Source organism: Thamnophis elegans, chromosome 12 (assembly GCF_009769535.1).
Source record: "Thamnophis elegans isolate rThaEle1 chromosome 12, rThaEle1.pri, whole genome shotgun sequence".
NCBI classification, from domain to species: Eukaryota; Metazoa; Chordata; class Lepidosauria; order Squamata; family Colubridae; genus Thamnophis; species Thamnophis elegans.
The window spans coordinates 24,775,585-24,797,563 of NC_045552.1; the positions used below are offsets into that span (position 1 = coordinate 24,775,585).

At 38.0% G+C, this 21,979-nt stretch overlaps 1 protein-coding gene across 1 annotated transcript in view; it reads left to right on the forward strand.

Annotated features, from left to right (window-relative positions):
- CSMD2 (CUB and Sushi multiple domains 2) overlaps positions 1–21,979 on the forward strand; it is a 735,331-nt gene that overhangs the window by 385,204 nt on the left and 328,148 nt on the right. Inside the window, exon 11 of the mRNA XM_032227842.1 lies at positions 14,103–14,215. Within this exon, the coding sequence (XP_032083733.1) occupies positions 14,103–14,215 (113 nt within the window). The remainder of the gene's footprint in view (positions 1–14,102; positions 14,216–21,979) is intronic.

The window sequence follows — 21,979 nt, forward strand, 5'->3', positions numbered from 1 at the left end:
AAAACTTCCAACAACTTCTGGAGGCAAGTTGTTCCACTAATTAACTGTTCTGTCAGGAAATTTCTCCTTAATTGTAGGTTCACTCTCTCCTTGATTAGTTTTCACCTGTTGCTTCTTGTTCTACCCTCAGGTGATTTGGAGAATATCTTGACTCCCTCTTCTTTGTGGAAGCCCCTGAGATATTGAAATACTGCTATCGTGTCACCCCTAGTCCTTCTTTTCATTAAACTAACTAAACTTATTTCCATTAAACTTATCAAAAGATTTGGTTTTCTGTTTCTAGCATCCCTTGCTTTTCATGACTTAAAAATCACCACCACCACCACCATGATGATGATGATGATCATCATCATCATCATCATCATCATCATCATCATTATTATATAGGAAATCCAGTCATAATGAGTACACAACTGTAAATACTCCAAAAGTGTACAGTTTAAAGAGGTTTCTAGAGCAGCTAAAAATCAAGAGTTGCTATGGACTGAAGTGTTTTCACAGACCCCTCAATGTTTCTGCTGCTGCTTCAAGAGACTTCTGAGCAATTATCCTGGACTGGAGGTGACCCCGTTGTGCTCTTGGGTCCCTCTTACTCAGGATAACTGGAGGCCAGAAATGCATCGACTGAGCAATCACTCAAACTACATCAGGCTAACTGCCTGGAAAAACAAGTACATGACATTGTGCCAAGATTGAATTATGGAAAAAGCTAATGCCATTATCAGTTCCCCTCTCAACGTAAAGTAGCTGTGTTCAGTCTTTACTTAAAGATGGATGGACAGATGGATGAATTATGCATAGAGAGATGATTGAGTATGAAACACTCAGTGTGTTAGGAGGAAAGAGAAATTTGCTCTTTCAAAGAGACAAGTCAAAAGAGTTCTTGTTAAGATATCCACATGCCATCAGCTTTTCTGTTCCACCGATGGGAATTTATTCCAAACAAATAAACCAAACAGAGTCTGTGAATAGGTGCAAGACTGAAGAGAAATGTTTTAGCTTACTGTGCTAAAGCTAGGGTTATGGCTTGAGAGGATATTAGAGCTCTCCTTTGCTGAAATGTCCCATAAATTTGGGGTGAAACAAAGTGAGACAAAGAAGTGATTGATTGGTGGTGCAACAATTTCTGCTTGGAAGAGAAGGCACAGTGCTTCTTAATTTTTGGTGGAGGGAAGAGAAGGAATAACAGAATAACAGAGTTGAAAGGGACCTTGGAGGTCTTCTAGTCCAACCCTCTGCTCAAGCAAGAAAGCCTGTACTATTTCAGACAAATAATTATCCAGTATCTTCTTTAAAACCTCCAGTATTTGAGTAATAGAGTAGTATAATCTTTATTGTCATTGTACATCATGTATACAATGAAATTGGTTACTTACAATCTCTGAAGGGAAATTGTTGCACTAATTAATTGTTCTAATTATCAGGAAAATTCTCCTTAGTTCTAGGTAGGATAACAAGGGAGTAAAAGAATGATAACAGGGGAGGTATTGCTAAGGGCATTTCATATTTATTTTATATCTGTGTTTATCATTTCTCAAGATTCTTACCAATGTGAACACAAGACTGCATAAACTGGTAAGATATAAAAAAAACATGTACTGTCCAAATTTGTTTTTAAAAAAACTCAAAACAGCAGAAGATAATTGCTAAAATTCAAAATCTTTCTTAATAAGAAGGTTTTAATATTCTATGGGAGGCCTGTAACAAATGTTCTAAAATGTTGGCGCAACACCACAGAAAATCTATCTTCAGATCCATGCCTCTCTCACCATTTATGGGATCAGAAGTCTAAGCATCCTCTAATCCCTGAGATTGCAAAGAATGCACAATATCTACTTAAATGGTCCCTGAAGTAGTTTATAGACAGTTAAAACTGGATGAAAAAAATGTGACATCCTGAAATAATCAGCTGAGTTTAAATTCCAAAACTAATCAACTGTATATTCTGCACTATAATAGGGAAAAAATGAATAAATAAATCCCTACATTTCCTGTGCATTTGATCAGAAGACGCAAATGCTACTTTAAAATGCTTGTTTACTTTTTGTTCATTTTTTGTTTGCTTTGAACAACTGGAAAGCATCATACCTGCTTGGTGCCTTTCTAATGGAGTCATGAAAATCTCAAGGGAGGATAGAATTGAGATAGAGAGACATCTTTCTACTGAACGTATTCCATAATTCATGGCAACCTTTTTATATCGTAAATGCCTTTTGTATAAGGCAAAACTGGAGGTATCCAATCATACAGAGGAGAAGTTGTCTTTTTTTAAATGCAAAGTTCAGATAATTGAAAGAATTCTTGTTCAATCTTCTCTAAGAGTTTTGCATTATCATTTGCTGTATTTTCTAGCCAGGCCTAAGTCACCTTCTTAGGCACATCTAGAATTTTTAGGGAATACTTCAGTGTTTGAGGTTTTTAAAAATTGGGGGAAAAATCCAGGATAAGTGGAACATGATGTCTAAAATCATGCTGAAGTTTTTAAAAAGCAACTCAGAATCATCCATTGAAATAAAATATGGGGTGAATTCTAAATTAATAGAAGGAAGAGATACTTACCTAACATTATGGTCTCTTGCATTTGCAAAGGCTGCACTAACCTGAGATAGATAGGGCCACTCCATATTTCCAAGCTGCCTTGAAGCTTCTACAGGTCTTCAGAATCTGGGATAATTATTAGTTCACCTTCTGCTTGGAAAGAAAGTTGCAATAAAGCTTTGGAGCAGGCACCTATCCATTGGTGGGAATTCCTGTTTTGGTCCTATCTGATGGGACTTCCCCACTCCACTAAAATGCCCCCATCTCCATTCTTAGGGTCCTATTTGATGAATGAATTTGGTTCTTTAGCAATAGTGCTTTTACAGACCTCTCTAGCAGTTTACAGAGTTAGTATATTGCCCCCAATAATCTGGGGGCAATATAGTTTATCTACCTCTGAAGGATGGAAGGCTGAGTCAACCTTCAGCTGGTGAGATTTGAACTGCTGAACTGCAGCTAGCAGTCAGCTGAAGTAGCCTACATTACTGCACTCTAACCACTGTGCCACCTCAGCTCAATACATAGTTCACTACATATGCATGATGTTAGGTTGTACATGCAGAGAAGGGGAATGATTTGCAAGCTGAAGCACATTGGCAAAGTAAATACCCTTTTTTCCCTTCATTTTCATCATTCCCAGTTCTAGAGAGCAGAAACAGGGATAGCAATAGTACTTAGACTTATATACCGCTTCATAGTGCTTTTACAGCCCTCTTTAAAAGGTTTACAGATTCTGCATATTGCCCCCAAAATCTGGGTCTTCATTTTACCCACCTCAGAGGGATGGGAGGCTGAGTCAATCTTTGATACTAACAAAATTGCTGAAGAAAGACCATTGCCTGGGTAGCAATGTCCATAGTTACACCACAGAATGTTCTACTTGCAGATGTGATGGTGACCATGAGAAATGTAGACAACATAAAGAAAAGGCAGCATGAATTATGAAGGAGAAAACGATCAGGGGCTTCTAGTCTTAAATGGTTTATATTAAATGAGAGAGAGGGGGGGGGAGAGACTTAACATAAGAAGATTCTTCTTACATCTTTTTTTCTGAATTTCCTGAGGGCATATGGCGAGACGTATAAATGACACATATGAAGAAACACATAGAGGACCTCTTGAGCTAATCTACCAAGTCAGTTCTTACATTATTTAGTGGACTGCAATTCTGCACCATGGGTTTCTTGAGTCTAGGATGACTGGAGGCAGGCAAATAGCACTGATTAAGGCTGCACTAGAGGGACGTGGTGGCTCAATGGCTGACCTTGTCGATCAGAAAGGTCAGCAGTTCAGCAGTTTGAATCCCTAGTGCCACATAACTGAGTGAACTCCCATTACTTGTCCCAGCTTCTGCCAACCAAGCAGTTGGGAAGCATGTAAAAATGCAAGTAGAAAAATAGGAACCACTTTGGTGGGAAGGTGACAGCATTCCGTGAGCCTTTGTCATTTAGTCATGCTGGCCACAAGACCATAGAGATGTCTTCAGACAGCGCTGGCTTTTTGGCTTTGAAATGGAGATGACCACCGCCCCCTAGAGTCAGGAATGACTAGCACATATGTGCGAGAGGAACCTTTACCTTGATCTTTAAGGCTCCACTCCCCAGCAAACGCACCTGCTTATCTTCTAGTAAGATGTAATGGCTCTTATTTCTGAGCAGGATTACATTGTTAATCTGTAGGAGCAGCACCGTTTTCTAAAAAATGTTTCATCTTTATTGAATAATGGTTACAATTATTATTTTTTTCAGTTTGATTTTTTAAAGATGAAAACAGTCACTAACTGCAAAGTAAGACATTTTTCAGAAAAAAAACGTAATAAAACAGAAAATATTAAAAACTCCCACATATACACAAAATGATTTCCTTACACACTGTTGCAAGGATTGAAGTAATTAGATAGTTCCATGCTTTATGTGGCTGTTGTCCAGCTTCTTTTCAATCTAGTTCATGCCTTTCATGATAAGTATAGCTCCTTTTATAAAAGCTCTTTGGGGAAACCAACCTCCTTTTCAAAACAGAAAAGTTTCTAACAGGTGTTGTTTTGCCTCTTCTTGAAAGTTTCCAGCAAAAGAGAGCCCAGCGGGCCATTAGAAAATGTGTCCCTTTGTTAAACTGTTCCTAGAATCCAACAGTTTCTTCTTGTGCTCATATAGCAAAGACCACCGATGAAGAAGGGAAAGGAGGATAAACAACAAATTCTATATTTATGTTAACCTCCTCTGTGAAAGATTTCTTTCTCAGTTCTCAGTAGAATGAACGATAGAAATCTTCCTCAACTAAAATTCTCCTCAAGGGCATTTAGAATTGTTTATCTTAATTTCTCACAGTTGGATGAGACTGTGCTCAAGGAAGCTTTGCAACCAGTTCAAATTTATGTATATTTCATTTGTTCTGGCATTTCCCATGCTTAAGCCAAACACTAAAGAAAGCAAATTGGATGTTGGCTTGCATCAGAACTTTTTTTTTGGGGGGGGGGGGGATCAATTTTGCAACCAATCATTTTGCAATCTCAGTATGTACACTGAGAGCTTATGCACCAGAGACAAATTATTTGTGTGTCTAATCTCACTAGGCCAAATAAAGAATTCTATTCCATTCCATTCTATATTCTATTCTACTTCTACTCTACTCTACTCTACTCTACTCTACTCTACTCTACTCTACTCTACTCTACTCTACTCTACTCTACACTACACTACACTACACTACACTACACTACTCTACTCTACTCTACTCCATTCCATTCCATTCCATTCTATTCTCTATTCTAATTTTAACTCTACTGTACCCTATCCTACCCTGACTGTTGTGGCCCAGCAGGAGCCGTTGGAGATGCCACCAGACTCCGACAGTGAGGGGCCCTATGAGTCAGCTCTGTGGGATGTGGAGGACCCTGGACAGGGTTCCGACTCTGAGCAGGAAGCAGAGAGGCTTGTTGGCCACCAGGAGGCGCCTGAGCCTTGGAGCAGTGGGGAGGAGACAAGGGAGTGTGCTCCTGACGTCATGCATTGGAGCAGTGGGGAGGAGACAAAAGAGTTGGTCTTGGATGCCCAGCAACGGAGAGCTAATAGGCATAAGGAACAGTGACGCAGTTACAGGAGATAATTGCATTCAGCTGGTGGTAATTAGGCTCCTCTCAAGACTATAAAAGGAATGATTATGCACACGCTCGTTGCAGGAGTCAATGTATTCACTAGAGCTGGAGAACTCTCATGGCTAGCTTGGCAGGCTGGATTGCTGCCAAGGTTAGTATGTGCTGGATTGCTGCCAACATCTGTGCTGGATTGCTGCCAAGGTCTGGTCTGTGTGTTAATAAATCCTTGAAGTATATTTGTCTCACCGTGGTGTAGGACGAGGGGAGTCAGAACACCTAATCTATTCCTTATTCTATTCTATTCTATTCATGCTCATGAGCTTTCATGTATAACACATCCCTTGTCACCACCTCCAAAAGTACATATCCACATGCAGATTTATATCAAAATATTTTTCATATTGATAAATCATCAATGCACAAAGGCCCATCTCCTTATAAGTAAAGCATGTGAATAAAGAGTATTTTTTTCTTTTCAGATCCTCTCTCTTAGCACAACCACATACACTTCCAACCAAGAAAGATATTAAGAGTTACTTCTAAGCAGTTTCTTTTACAGTTCCTCATCTATAGACAGAAACCTTGCCAAACTAAAGCAAATACTTACACCATTATACTTCTGGGGAGGTGATATCTTGACCCTCTTTTTCTCAACCAAACTATCTAAAATTCACTGTATCTTGATCCTCCTGGAATTCAGCCCCTCTCTCCTGGGAATCCAGACTAATTTCTATCACACTTCCCTTCCTCATTTGTATTTGTTCAAGGATTTAAGAGGAAAAAATGGAAGATCATAGCAAATTTTAGATGATCAAATTCCAGAATTCATTTTATCAATTTTGTCCATTAAATCAGATGTTGGGCAGAGCACTACTGCCAAAAACTAAAAAAGAAGAAGAAGAAGAAGAATATATAGTAGCGAGCAAGTTTCTAGGAAACATACTTTGTGATGAGTCTTTGGTGAAAAATAGGATGGAATTAATTTGAGGTCTGAAAGTTTCTGGACAATGGTTTTGAACACTCTATTCTGGTTGTGTCATTTCTGTGTTTTAACAGATTTTTGGTTCAGTTAGGAAAAGTCATAAATTTTATCTCTTTATCCTGTGTCTAAAACAGAGATAAGCAAAACACATTCTTCTCCAAATGTTTTTTGACTCCAGCCCCCATCAGCCAATATGTCAAGTGGTGAGAAGGATGATGAGATTGGAAAGTTAGAATGGGTTCAGGATACAATCTTCTGTATGTCACCCTATATCATCCCTGAACAATTTTCTGATTGGACTGATTGCTATATGGTGGATGTATGGTAGGCTAGGGAATGATGCAGTTTTCCATAAGGACCTTGCAGTACTTATTTCTAATGAGCTAAGTGCCAGAGTTCACTGTAATAGCATTGCCAAAAAGGCATTAAGAGTTGTTAACCTAATCTTATGAAGCTTCTTCTCCGGTAATATTGTTTTGTAAACTAGGGGATATAAAACCTTAGCTAGACCTATTCTCAAATACAGCTTATCTGTCTGGAATCCACAATGCATATTGGACATTAATACTATTGAGCGAGTACAGAGATATTTCACGAGAAGAGTCCTCCACTCCTCTGCTCACAATAGAATACCTTATGCCACCAGGCTTGAAATTTTGGGCTTAGACAACTACGCCACTTTCAGTCTGACCTGAGCATAGTACACAAAATTATCTGCTACAATGTCTTACCTGTCAATGACTACTTCAGCTTCAACCACAACAATACACTAGCTCACAATAGATACAAACTCAAGGTAAACCCCTCCAAACTCAATTACAGAAAATACGACTTCAGCAACAAAGTGGTCAATATCTGGAATGCACTACCTGACTCTGTGGTTTCATCCCCAAACCCCCATAATTTTAACCTAAGATTGTCTACTGTTGACCTCACCCCATTCTTAAGTGGTCTGTAAGGGGTGTGCATAAGCACACCAGCGTGCCTACTGTCCCTGTCCTAACAACCCCATTTATTCATATCCATTTCCTGTATTCATAATCATGTTTACACCTATATCTGTTATCTTATGCATGCCTGACAAAATAAAGGTGGCGCAGTGGTTAGGGTGCAGTACTGCAGACTACTTCAGCTGACTGTTATCTGCAGTTCAGCGGTTCTAATCTCAACCGGCTCAAGGTTGACTCAGCCTTCCATCCTTCCGAGGTGGGTGAAATGAGGACCCAGACTGTGGGGGCAATATGCTGACTCTGTAAACCGCTTCGAGAGGGCTGAAAGCCCTATGAAGCGGTATATAAGTCTAACTGCTATTGCTATTGCTAAATTAAATTAAAACTAAAACTAAAACGGACAGTAGAAAAGAAATAGTGAAAAAGAAATTAGCTGTAGCTGAAAAGTAACACAAGCGACTACCAGGGAAATAACTCATCCTGAATAGTTCCCTCAACTCCCATATGTGAGTCTCTGAAGATTAATTGTTCAGCTCTCTGTGGTACTTGACATGCTGATGTTTCTAATTACAGAACAATATAGTTTAGTTCCCAAATGAAAAAAAAAGTTTTGATTTAAATGTGCAATTGATGGAAATTCAGGGAGATGAGAGAGAGAGAAAGAGAGAAAGACAAAAAAGCAGAAAATGAAGGTTGATAGAAAGAAAAAAGGAAGCTCTTGGTCTGAAGCCCTGTTTGTACTACAGATATTAACCTGAGATTTATCTATCTATCTATCTATCTATCTATCTATCTATCTATCTATCTATCTATCTATCTATCTATCTATCTATCTTCTTTCTTTCTTTCTTTCTTTCTTTCTTTCTTTCTTTCTTTCTTTCTTTCTTTCTTTTTTACTTATATACCTTCTAGATTTCTAGAAAATGTTTCAATTGCAATGACCTGAATTTGGAACTTCCATCAACTGGAGGGTGGGTGGTTTTTTGGGGTTTTTTGGGTTGTTTTTTTTTTTTTAAATCTTCCAATATTTTGTGGAAATCTTCCATTTTCAGTGTATTTTGGCAGTATTTTTGTTGTGGAATGATTCTGTTGCCCTGTTGGGTTGTTGTTTTTATTTTATTTTATGTTATTTTTATTTTATTTAATGTCTTATCCTTGTTTACAATTTACCTGTAATCTTTTTTGCAACTCTTTGATGATATAAGCAACTTGATACATTTGAATATGAAAAAAAAAGATGTTGAAATTCAAATGTGCTCTGGCATTACAGAAATAAAATAAATAAATAAAAAGGTTTCTGGCAAGTCAAAAATCATATAATAGTCAACATTTTTGACAGTAATATTTTATCCCTGTTCTGCTGTTGTAGGGGTTTTGAGGGCAGGGAGACAGGAGGAGGGCTGTTGTTTTTGTTTCATTTTTTCATATTATTTTGAGGGGTTTTTTTTCTATTGGAGGAAGCATTTTAAAAAGTGATTCTAAATTCCATTGTTGTATGCTTGGATTCTTGGATGCCATATTCTTGTATATCTAAAAGTTTACCCCCTAAAACATTTGGCCATTCTTCTTTGGTGAATCTTCAAGGTTTTTTCTCTCCTTGATTAGTTTCCACCCATTGCTTCTTGTCGGGTGCTTTGGATAATAGCTTGACTGACTCCCTCTTCTTCGTGGTAGCCCCTCCTATATTGCAACACTGCTATCATGTCAGTCCTAGCCCTTCTTTTCATCAAGCCAGTTTGAAAGTTTTGTCTGGAGATTTCAGCAAGGGTGTTCCAAAACAATATGTAATTCTTTATCTGATACAAAATCTTGCTTCGAGGTGCCTCTTCTACAAATCTTCTGATTAAATTACATGAGTTTGTTCTTATAACCTGATTCTGAATAGAATGGGGACTTCATTTTGCAATCCATTGTACATAAACCAGTTTAAGAAAACAACAACAGTTGAACAATTATATCAAAATTATAATCAATAAGATAACCAAAGTGCAATCTTAACATATTAATAAAATGATTTCATTAAATATTACAATAGGAATAAGAATATAAAGCATGTAGTAGGGATGCAGTGGCTCAGTGGCTAAGACACTGAGCTTATTGTTCAGAAAGGTCGGCAGTTTAGCAGTTGAAATCTCTAGCGCCACATAATGGAGTGAGCTGCCATTACTTGTCCCAGCTTCTGCCAACCTAGCAGTTCGAAAGCATATAAAAATGCAAGTAGAAAAATAGGAGCTACCTTTGGAGAAGAGAAACAGAGTTCCATGAACCTTTGGCGTTTAGACATGACCACGGAGACGTCTTCAGACAGTGCTGGCTCTTTGACTTTGAAATGGAGGTGAGCACCACCCCCTAGAGTTGGGAATGACTAACACATATGTGCAGGGGGAACCTTTACCTAAAACATGCAGTAGACAAAAATGAAAATTTAATGAGATGAAAAAAATTGTTCAGATTTGGTTCCATATAAATCTGGTGTGTGTGTGTGTGTGTGTGTGTGTGTGTGTGTGTGTGTGTGCCCACGCGGGCGTGCATGAATGCATATCTGTTGATCTGTGTATTCATCTATAATGCATATTGATTAGGCAGATGAACTTTCTTAGGGAATCTTTTAAGGGCAATGAACTTCATCTTTTGCTGCTTACTGGAAACCGAGAGACTTTGTGACTTATGGTTTGATGATTAGAAAGAATTGGTTACAGAAAGAAGGGAATGATGATGTAATCTTCAAGAGAGGGCTGCTTAGAATTGTACCGAGTTTTCCCAAAAAGAAGACAGGGTCTTCTTTTCTTTTGACCCCCGAAATAAGTGTTTGGCCCTATTTTCGGGGAGGTCTTATTATTTTGAGGTGCAGGAGGCAGTGAGCGTGGTCACCTCATGGCTGCTGCCATGTTGCAATATTTTCATGGAGGGCTTATTTTAGCGCATGCACTCAAAAGTCTGATTGGGTGTATTATCCGTGGAGCTCTTATTTTGGGGGAAACAAGGTAAGTATAACTGCTGAAAGGAAAACCAGAAGATATCCCTTTTGTTCATGGTGCTCTTTGAGCTTGGTTGTTTTCTTGTAGTCATTTCATTAACCAAGTAGGTAATGAAAAGAAGACAAAAAGGAAACAAAAAGACCAAAATACTTTTCCACCAGCAATCAACAGCCAGATAAGCAGAGATTAATGCCAAGATGAATACTAGACAAGAATTACTAGACCAATAATAGACCAATCTGGGAACTACCAGCTCAGGCAAACAAGCTAACAGTTACCACAGCCTATCCAAGGAACTAACAAGAACATTGCCTCCAGTACAGACAAGACAAGCCATCTGTATAGAAATGAGTGCAAATTCCACTTCCTTCTAGTACTGATGATGTTACCTTGTCAAGTAACAAAATGTCTATAAGAAAACAACCAAGCTCAGAAAGCACCAAGAACCCCACAATTCAATCCTGAGGTACAAATATCTTCTTCTATTGGAGCCATTTCTTTTATTTTCCTTTCATGCTTTTTGTTTTTTTCCCTTTAGTTTTTTCTATCTCCTTTTTTCTATCATCTTTTCCTTTTTCCTTTTTTTTTTTGCATTTATCATCTTTTTATTTCAATGTGCATCTTATTATACATGTCATATGTATGTATGTATGTATGTATGCATGCATGTAAATGGCTCTCTGTGTGTTTGTGTTTGTGTGTGTGTGTGTGTGTGTGTGTGTGTGTGTGTGTGTGTGTTCCTGCATAACTCTGGAATGCCTTGAACAATTTCAATCAAACTTGGTACACAAATGACACTCTCTGGAAAAAAATACACTAAAACCCCTCGGAGTCAGTGTTCTGTTAAGATAGAGCCTGTTGTGCCTTAAAATGGCTTCTACTGTACAGTACAGTGGAGTTGCCATGGTAATGGCTTCACAGTACTCCACAAGGGGGCTCCCTCTGGTAAGGGGGAAAATCCATTAGAAATTACGTTTGGTCCAGATATTTTCTCCTTATAAATAAATACCCCGGCAACACCAGATTATTAACTAGTCTTTCAATAAAAACTATTTTAAAAAGGAAACTGGGGAGGAATATATTATAACTAGCAGTGTAAAGTCAGTAGAACAGGATCTAATGGTAGATTGCTAGAGATTATAGTAGATAATTAAGGGTAATAATCTATTTAGCAAAATTAAGAATTAAAACAACCCTCTTTGTCATATACAACCCAAGAAGCACATTTTGAGAACACTTTACCCTGAAAAACAAGAAACATGCTGCAGTATATACAGAGACATCTAGTAAAGCCACAATTCAGCATCTAATGTGATGCTGTTATAAAGACAAAGGAAAAAAAATGATTCCACAAACCTCAAATTTGCTCACTCTGATAGAACTGTTGCTGAGTTATTTTGGAATGAATTGGTCTATAACAAAGCCTCGGAGCAATGATGATCCTTTGATCTGGGACTCTCAATCAAGGCTTTGACAATTCCATTACTGTTTCCTTACTGTCATATCTGGTCATATCATATCATTCTTGACTTATCAGTATCGAATATAGAATGACACTGATCAAGGAAGTCCCAGGCACCAGGTTGTTATTTCTAGTTTTGATGTCAGTTTGTTGTATATGCTTTGGCATTTCTATAGTTGGTGTGCATGGTTGACCAGCCAAAGTGAAGTGCAGAGTGTATTATCTAAACTGCATGGAAATGAGAAGCCACAGTCAAAGGTTCTCTTAGTTTCTAGTGATACTACTTAGAGTTTAGTTTAGCAATGTACTGGTAATAGTTTCTAGGTAAAGGTTCCCCTCGCACATATGTGCTAGTCGCTCCTGACTCTAGGGGGTGGTGCTCATCTCTGTTTCAAAGCCGAAGAGCCAGCCCTGTCCAAAGATGTCTCCATGGTCATGTGGTCGGCATGACCAAAAGCCGAAGCCGCACGGAACACTGTTACCTTCCCATCAAAGGTGGTCCCTATTTTTCTACTTGCATTTTTACATCCTTTTGAACTGTTAGGTTGGCAGAAGCTGGGACAAGTAACCGGAGCCCACTCCGTTATGTGGTGCTAGGGATTTGAATTTTATTTGTGGGACTTATTTGCATTACCACATTTTGAAAAGGTCCACATAGCTCCTTTTTTATATATATATTCTATTGTGGAGCATTAAAACTATTGCATTGGCTTCTAGGAAACCCTAAACTGTTACTTCATTTTGGAAATCTAAGTACATTAGAAATATGCATCCATTTATCCATTTAGCAAAATATGGGACAGCATGAGAGAGAGAGCAAGAAGATGTAACATAAATGCAATAGGCTTTACTGTATTATCATGATGGTTATTTTATTGCTTGACTTGAAATGAAGAGTCGAGGCTGGGGTGAATACAAGATTGTGTTCCTCTATTCCATATGTATCATGTAAGTCAATTTAAGGTAATACAATATCATTTTTCTGCCATGTCTGGGGACTTGCAAATCAATGATGTGAGAGGAACATGCAGAATTCAGTCCTCCAAAATCCATTCCTCATGAACTCAGCATCTGCTATGTAAAATGGCCATCACTATCTACCTAATAGTAAAAATAACAGCAACCACCAATTGGTGGTCCGGGAGAAAATTTTGGTGGTCCGCAGACAAATTATTTGCATTTTTATACTGCACTAAATCAAGGGTTTTCAAACTATAGCCCCTGGGCTGGATATGTGAAATGTACATTTGTGTTGCTGCGGAGAGTCTCCCCCTTTTTGTGTGGATTGGGGGGGGGAGAAATTACAACCTGGGGCTTGCTTCAGCCTCCTGGTGCAGGGCTTTGGGCAAAGGCTGGAGGGAGGCATCTTTGGTGGCAAAGAGCTGGAGGGCCTTGTTCCAGTGGAACTGCATCATGGCCTAGAACTGGCTGACCATCTCAGCCTGCTGAACCTCTAGGTGCTGACACCTGGCCTTGCACTCCCGCAGGTCTTCCCTCTGCTTGGAAACCCTCTGCTCATAGTCCTCAGTGAGGTGCTTCTGCTGAGCCTCCTTCTTGGCCAGATCCTATTTGAACTGAGATGTTTTGCCAACTCTTTCTTGTGGTGGCTACTTAGCATCAACAACTGCTTCATGTTGGGGCCCTAAGGAGCCTGGGTGGGCAAGTGAGGAGTGGCTGGGAGGGGAGGGACAAGTAGAGGCTGGCAAGGTGACATGAGTGACATTGAGTGGGCCACGCCCACCCAGTCATATGACCACCTAGCCACGCCACCCAACCAGTCATTAGGCAGATCATATTAGTGGTCCACGAGATTTAAAATTATGAATTTAGTGGTCCCTGAGATCTGAAAGGTTGGTGACATCTGCTTTAGAGAAAACAATGCAATGCCACCAATTATTGTTTCAAACATTTGACAAACAAGTGATCCTAACAAAAGCCTTCCTCTCTCTCTATCAGTCATTTTAGCAACATTGCATTTACTTCTCTAAATATATTCTCCTTGAGAAGGAGCTGTTCCTTCCATCCTCAGATACCTCTACAATTGATCATTGGTGCTGCTGCTGCTGCTGCTGCTTTAGTTTCTTTTCTTTCTTGACAGTTTAACAGGTACAACTGTCCCTGATCTGATTGTCAGCACTCAACATCAGATGTGGCTCCTTTTCCAAACTGATAGTGTGAAGAATCTACTAGGGTTCAAAGCAACCTATGAAGGTAAATAAATTTCTGCATTGATTCCTTACTAGACAGACCCAACCCACAAATACTTTACCCAGAGATCTCTTGACAAGAAAAAAGATTTAGGTCTGTGTAATGATGAAGGACGATTACTAAATACATATCAATACAAGTAGTTCTTGACTTACATTAACAATTGGGACTGGAACTTCCATTGCTTAAGCAAGCTGTGACTTTATGACCTTTTTGGTTGTTAAGTGAAGCATGGGCTCATTAACTGGCTTCCCCCATTGATTTTGCTTGTCAGAATCCGGCTGGGAGTCACAAATGGTGATCATGTGACCTTGGGACATTGCAAGCATTATAACTATAGGCTAGTTGCCAAGGGCTCAAATTTTGATCATCTGACTGGAGAGATTGCAACAATCATACATGTGTGGACCTGTCATAGGTCACTTTTTTCAGCAGTATCATTTTAGAATAGTCACTAAATGAATGGTTGTAAGACTAGGAGTATCTTTAAGAGAGATAGATTCATTGGAGTAGGTTAAATATATGCACCGTTTCTCCAATCTGATGCTCTATAAATATGTTAGATTTCCTGTTCCTTTAGTCCCATGGCTAAAAGAATTAGTGGGGCTGAGAGCTGGAATCCAACACATCTGAAGATTGCGGCATCTTTTATCTTACACTAGTGGATTCTATATTTCCCATGTTGCTTTGTGCTTTACTAGGCAAACATCTGGTGTGAGAATTAAGAGTGCAACCTATAGTACATGTAGCATCATAAAACAGAAGGAGGAAAAAGATGACAGGTGTCATCTTGGAAGAAAGGCAGAATATAATTGTAATTACTAAAGCTAAACTCCCCAATGTTATAAGGGCACATCTCACATGAGTAACTCAGTTTCCACAAAGCTGTGTCTATTCCAGAGGAATGCCAGTTTCTATTTATCATTGCAAGAAAATTACTTTCATGGATGGGTAGATGGTAAGAACGAGAAAAGAAAGTATATTGCTAGCAGGTGTCATGTATGAGGGGTGTTCAAAGGCACTTAAAAATGAGGGTTTTGTTTTCATTGACTATAACTTTAAATATAACCAGAGTAGCTTTGGTGTTTGCTTCTGCTAATACTACTTAGTAGAAAGAGAGATAAAGCAAGGCATAATAAAACTTACAAGTAGAGCAATTAGACACTGAAAGATAACATTAAGATGCCACATCTGCTGAAGACTAGAGAGAACAATGCAAGATCTGTTGGGGGATGTTTTATACAGGCTTGTTACAAAGAAATACAACTTTGTTTACCTCCCCCCCCCCTTTTAATTATGAAATTTCACTTCCCAGAATTTGTCAACTAATTGAGGTTCTGGAGACATGAAAGAGTGATCATTAAATTTCTGCAATCATATATATTTATCAACATAAGATCTTAACCAAGGAATATGCCTATACAAAATCCTTTTAACCGAAAAGGACAGAAATTTAAGTTAGCACTTCCCTGAAAAATTTGCATTTGACCACTAAATTATATCTCTTCTGTAATTAATGCCATTTAAACATAGCTGAAGGGACGCGGTGGCTCAGTGGCTAAGGCGCTGAGCTTGTTGATCAAGAAAGGTTGGTAGTTCAGCAGTTTGAATCAGTAGTGCCATGTAACGGAGTGAGCTCCCGTTACTTGTCTGCCAACCTAGTGGTTCGAAAGTATGTAAAAATGCAAGTAGAAAAATAGAAACCACCTTTGGTGGGAAGGGAACAGCGTTCCGTGCACCTTTAGCATTTAGTCATGCCGGCCAAATGACCACGGAGACGTCTTCAGACAGTGCTGGCTTTTCAGCTTTGAAACGGAGATGAGCACTGCCCCCTAGAGTCGGGAACAACTAGCACATATGTGTGAGGGGAACCTTTATCTTTAAACATAGCTGTTTGTCTCCCAGAAAAATTGTAGGTGTCCTTTAAAAAAACATTCTTTCAGTTCAAAGCCTAATTAATTCCATTCAGGGCTATGCAATTTGTTATTAAACCTGTCTACCCTTACTGTTCTTTAGCAGTATAATATACTAATCCTCCATTTTTCTATGGATTTAAAACAAATATAGAAAATGTTATCACCAAACATTGACACTTCCAACAAATTAAAGTTTGTTAATAATCTTAATCTACTGTGTTTTTAATTGAATTGCCCAATAATCTTTTCTAATGCATATCATCTTGATTTCATTTTCGAAACACAGATTGTGACAGGGATGAAAACTTTTAAAATGTTAATTTCCATGATGTAAATTCCCTTTTTAAAAAAATGTAATTACCACTGTTCCCACCTAATTTTCAGAAAGACACATCCCCATTTGTTTTGCCTTCAAAATTCAGAATGCTATGCAGCATCTGGATTCTTGAGAAACATACTGTATGGCTTAAAATCCTAAACTACTTCAGGACTTTCATTTTGCTTCACATACTATCAGAGTTCCAAATAGTATCCTCCATCAAATAAGAATCTGAGGCTAGAGATTCCTCAAAATTCAAATTTATTAAAGGAGCCATGCTGGTACATCTGGGAAAACCCGAATATGAAAGCTTCCAGGTTTTCCCCACCCAGTTGAAAGTTCAAGTTCCTGCCCCCGCACCCACATGTCCATCACATGGCCCAATCAGCCATTGTCACAAAGGAAGATTCCTCCCACGCACATCAGTTCAGATGCAGGGACAAGATGACCTTGACTCTCTGAGAAGGAATGTTGTTATAGCTACATATCTCCCATGTTCCATACAATCCCCCGCTCCCAATTTCCCACAATAGAATATGTTTGAATATGTGGCAGGCTTGAGGCCCAACACAAAGATGGCTTCCAAGCTTGACGCATACATTTGCTCACATAAAGTAAGGTTGTTGATGAATATGTCTCCTTTGTTGTGGCACTAGGGAACAACATTCCCCTGAGATTTGCCTACTTTCCTCTTTGGTGTATATAAAAGAGCCCTGAAAACTAGACCCTTCCCACTCAGGCTTTGAATTAGAAAAAAATGATGATCATATATATATATATATATATATATATATATATATATATATATATATATATATATATATATATATATATATATATATATATATATATATATATATATATCACAGAAGTGAATAAACCCCCTCACATTTTGTAAATATTTAAGTATATCTTGCCAGCTGTTTAGACATGAATGGCTGTGTGTTGCATTATTTTGAGGGGACAGCACATTTACACTGTTATGTACACAGCTGTATACTCACTACTTTACCAAGTGTCATTTACTCAGTGTTGTCACATGAAAAGATATACTTAAATATTTACAAAATGTGAGGGGGTGTTCTCACTTCTGTGATATATATATTATTACTTTAGAATGTTTTATCATGTAGATGCTTTGGGATTTAATTGTAATGTAGGATTGGTTTATTGTATACTGCCCAGAGTCATTGTAGAATTAAACAGACTAAGACATTTAATAAAATAATTACATGCCTGCTTAGGTTTGGGAATCAAATTTAAAGCATTGTGTAACTATTATATTAACATTGAAATTAAAACAGTTCTATAATTTGCTATGTCTTAGACCAGCAGAGTAGTATAGTATCACAAAAGGAGAGGGAATTGCTCATCTTAAAAATGAAGTAAGAAATATTATGTCCATAAAACAAAGATGCTCTCAGATAGGAGAAGGGATTTCATTCAGCATTGTTGAGGTAACTGTATATTTCTCTCTCTTGGGGGGAAAGGGATGGGCAGTTCTTCATTATAACTAGGAAAGACTGAAAGCTTGAAGATTAAGAGTTAAAAAAAAAAAAGATGTCTTCCTTCAAATTAAGGTTGAATCTTGGTGATGTCATCAACATATCCATTGTATGTTTGCAGTAGCATTTTTATTTTTGGATGGAGGGACTTCCTAATGAAGTTTTCAACCCTGGGGCCCACACTGAAGCATTGTCAGTTTTTGGTGGGCCCTCACTCAAATGTTGTCAATTTCCAGGGAGAGAACAATTAGCAGACTCAACCAGTGGTGGGATTCAAATAATTTAACATCCAGTTCTCTGTCCTAATGACCAGCTTGGTAGGCGTGGCTCAGTGGTCATGTGACCATGTGGGTGTGACCAATTCAATGTCACTCATGTTGATAGGCACTTCGCCTTAGCTGTTACAATGTAATAAGGGTTAACTGGAGAGGCAGTTTCTATAAGCAGGGCAATAAAGATTAGGCTAGAAACAACAGCAGAATGTTTCCTTCCTGCCTTCCTTACAGAATTAGCCCTGTAAAGTGGAAAAAAACAGGAGGAGATTTCTTCCAACAACCAGTTCTCCGAACTGCTTAGAAAGTTAACAAAAGAAGAATCTGAGTATTACTTAGTGTGGAATTTATGGTATAAATGGCTAGAGGAAAGATGCAAAGAATAAAAAAGCAATAAAGAGGAGGGGAGGTTAAGAAATTAGAAAATAATCATAAAGCCACAGAATTAACAAGAAAGGGAAAAATGCAAGATGGATAGTATATAAAATAGTACTGAATACGAAATATAAGAGAAATATAGGTATATTGAACGATATTTGATCTATTGTATAAAAATAAGTATATGGAAAGAGTAATGAATACAAGAAATGTAAGTATAAATAACTATAAGAGTAGATGAAAAATGCATAAAAATAGACATAGAGGAGGGGGGTAGGTAGGTAGGTAGGTAGGTAGGTAGGTAGGTAGGTAGGTAGATAGATAGATAGATAGATAGATAGATAGATAGATATGAATATAGATATAAATATAGATATAGATATATAAAGGTATATATGTATGGATAAAAGGAGTATTATGGATGCTTAAATGTAGAAATGTTGCAAAGATGATACTTATGTTTTAAAAAAAATGGAAAAAAAACTGTTCAATAAAAATATTTAATAGAAAAAAAAAAAAGAGGGAAAAAAAAGAAAGTTAACAACCGGTTCTCCTGAATAGGTGCAAACTGGCTGAATCCCACTACTGGACTCAACTCGGTTTAGCATTTGAACCGAGTTAAAATTGATGAGGTGCTCTGCCAATGCAATTAAATAATTGAAATGTGGACTGTAGCAAGTTATAGTTAAAGCCTTCCGATTACCTATGTGGGCTAGGGGTCACAATCTGAACCTTAATGCCCCATTGTCAGTTTCTGGAGAGAAGAGAACTGTACAATTAAGGTCAGCTGTAGCTCAGCTCGTGGATTATTCAAAAGGCTGATCTTGGAGAAAGGACGATGAACACTTTCATGTATTTCAGAGCAGCCTTTCATCTTGTGACATGAGCATGCATCAGCACTCCTTCTACATAACTTGTTTCTGTTTGCAAGCCATGCAACCTGTTTTCCCTGCGGCAAACTTCCTATCATTTGAACCAGATCAGTGAGATTTCCACAAGCTGTATTTGATGATCCTTAAAGTTTGCTGGAGGTTATGAGAATCAAAGATCATGATGGCAAGAAGCCAACATACATATTTTAGGACTGCCCCCCCCCCAACATAGTTCCCCTCTAGACCTATTGAGCTTTGGCCATTTATCTGGGCATCTCCTGGATGCATTCATGCAATTTCTTGGCAGCAATAAAGAAATGGATTGTCAGTGTCTTCTCTCTCAATGATTTTTTAAAACTTTCGTCCTACCATAAGCTCTAGTTCAATTCTGGGAATTGAAGTCTACAAGTCTTAAAATGGCCAAAGTGGAGGCCACTGCTCTAGTATTATCTTCAGGTTTCCCATCGATGAACCAACCAGGTTCTGGTAAGTTTTTCAAATGCAGCCAAGATTGATATGCACAAACACACCCATTAATATAGGGTCTACTTTATTGAATCCACTGATTAAATCCTTCAAAAAAATAAAGTATCCTTTGAGTTGAGTTGTACTTCTGATGATATTCTGGATATGGTAGCATTATGGAAGCAGTTTGTCACTGCCTTCTTGTAAGCCCTTGCAGCAAAGCAGTACTTTCAGAAGTATTACTGGGGAGCAGAAAAAAAAATGAAAGAAAAGGATCTTAAGTCCTTAGCTGCTTAGTTGTTTTTCTGCTCTATTTCCTAATATCTCCTACATTTTGTAGACAGTGTCAAAAATGGTCTTTGATGACTTAAGATAGATTGAATATACTTTTCTTCCTACAATGACAGAAGAAAAACATCTCACCAAAAATTTTATCCTAAAATTTTTATAGGATGGGAAATATAAGAAACTTTGTAAGTTCAAATAAAGTCCTTGATTACTCAAGCATGTTTATGCTGTTTTCTCGCCAATTATAGTGTAGATTTTAATTGTAATACCTTCTTGGGTGTTTCTTCAATATCCTAATATAATCACCAATCCTGGGTTTTTCTGGAAACTTCCACCAAAGGGCCAACTAAATTTGACCCTGGCTAGCTTTCTGAGATTAATCAAAGTCAGTGCTACAGCCTAGTTAGCCATCTCATGGATATGTCTATGAAACTGGGCTAACTAAACTTCTTTTTTCCCCCAACAATTTATTATTTTGAAGAGGCTTGTCATTATGAAAAGTTCTGTAGAAAACTGTTTTCCCTGCTTTCAGGTTCACAGTACTCAAAAGCAGAAAACTGTTATTAGTGAAAATTCTAATAGAAACAAAGTTATGTAGGAAACAATCTTGGCACATAAAGTAAAAAGCCCTTAAACAACTTAGTTTTCAAAACAGTATCTACCATGCAACAATACTGGCAAGAAATGCCCATTTCTAATGCTTGTTACTCTCATCCATTAAGACATTAACATGGAAGACACTTAAATCTGGTTTATATAAAGTTAAATTGCATATCAATATGATCTCACCATTACTGACAGTCTCTATACAAGCCAACCACTCAGTTTAACAGTTTTAAGTAAGTAATAGGCACTTTGCCTTTCTGATTTCCTCATTCACCCATCAACCAGTCTGAATCCATGCCAGGGACACTGTACATTGTTATCACCTCATCTGAAAGTAGTGATAATTCACTGCTGTTTGCAGCATCATAATCATAAAGTACTCTGGCTTTTCTACTACTACTTGAGGGCTTCAATTCACCAAAGCTTGAAGAAGCTGCTGCACTGCTTATTGAAGATAGTGAGAGTGTAACAGTAGCTGAGGACGGGCTAACTAAACTTCTAAAAGAAGATAATTTTGTTGCTAGACTAGGTAATACTATCAGACCTAGGGTTTGTTCCCTGTTCCCTGCCCAGTTAGTATTGGGGTGTGTGATTTTCTCCTGAGTTGATTAGGGTATTGTTTTCTGCTAGATTGTTTGCCTGGTATCAATCCTTGCTTGCCTGGGTATAGGCTGCCAGAGAGACTGTATTCTGGTCTGTTCCTTTTAAAACTTCTTTTAAATAATCTGTTTTGAATGGTGTGAACATGGAGTTTATCTCTATGTGTCCGTTGAGGGCAGATTTATCTGATTCATAAGCTTCCAGGAATTCCATAGCATTTTGTGTTTAGCTTAGTCTAGGATGCTTACAGTTTTCTAGTTGAAGCTACAGTATGATTGAGTCTGCCCAGATTATTGTGAGATTAAGGAGTTTTGTCATGACTGCTAGTTGGTGTTCATGGATTTGCTCTGCTGGTCTTCATTTCTTTTTCATAACTTGCATTGTTTATCTGAAGTGTTTTGAATGCTCAGGCATTTTTTAAATAAATCTGATGAAAAAGTTAATTGAGCTGGTTTAGTCCCAACCTGAGCTGGTTTGGTTTTAGAAAAAAATAATCTCTCTGAGTTAATTTTCAGAATACACTATCTGGTTTTTGGTGTTTGCATA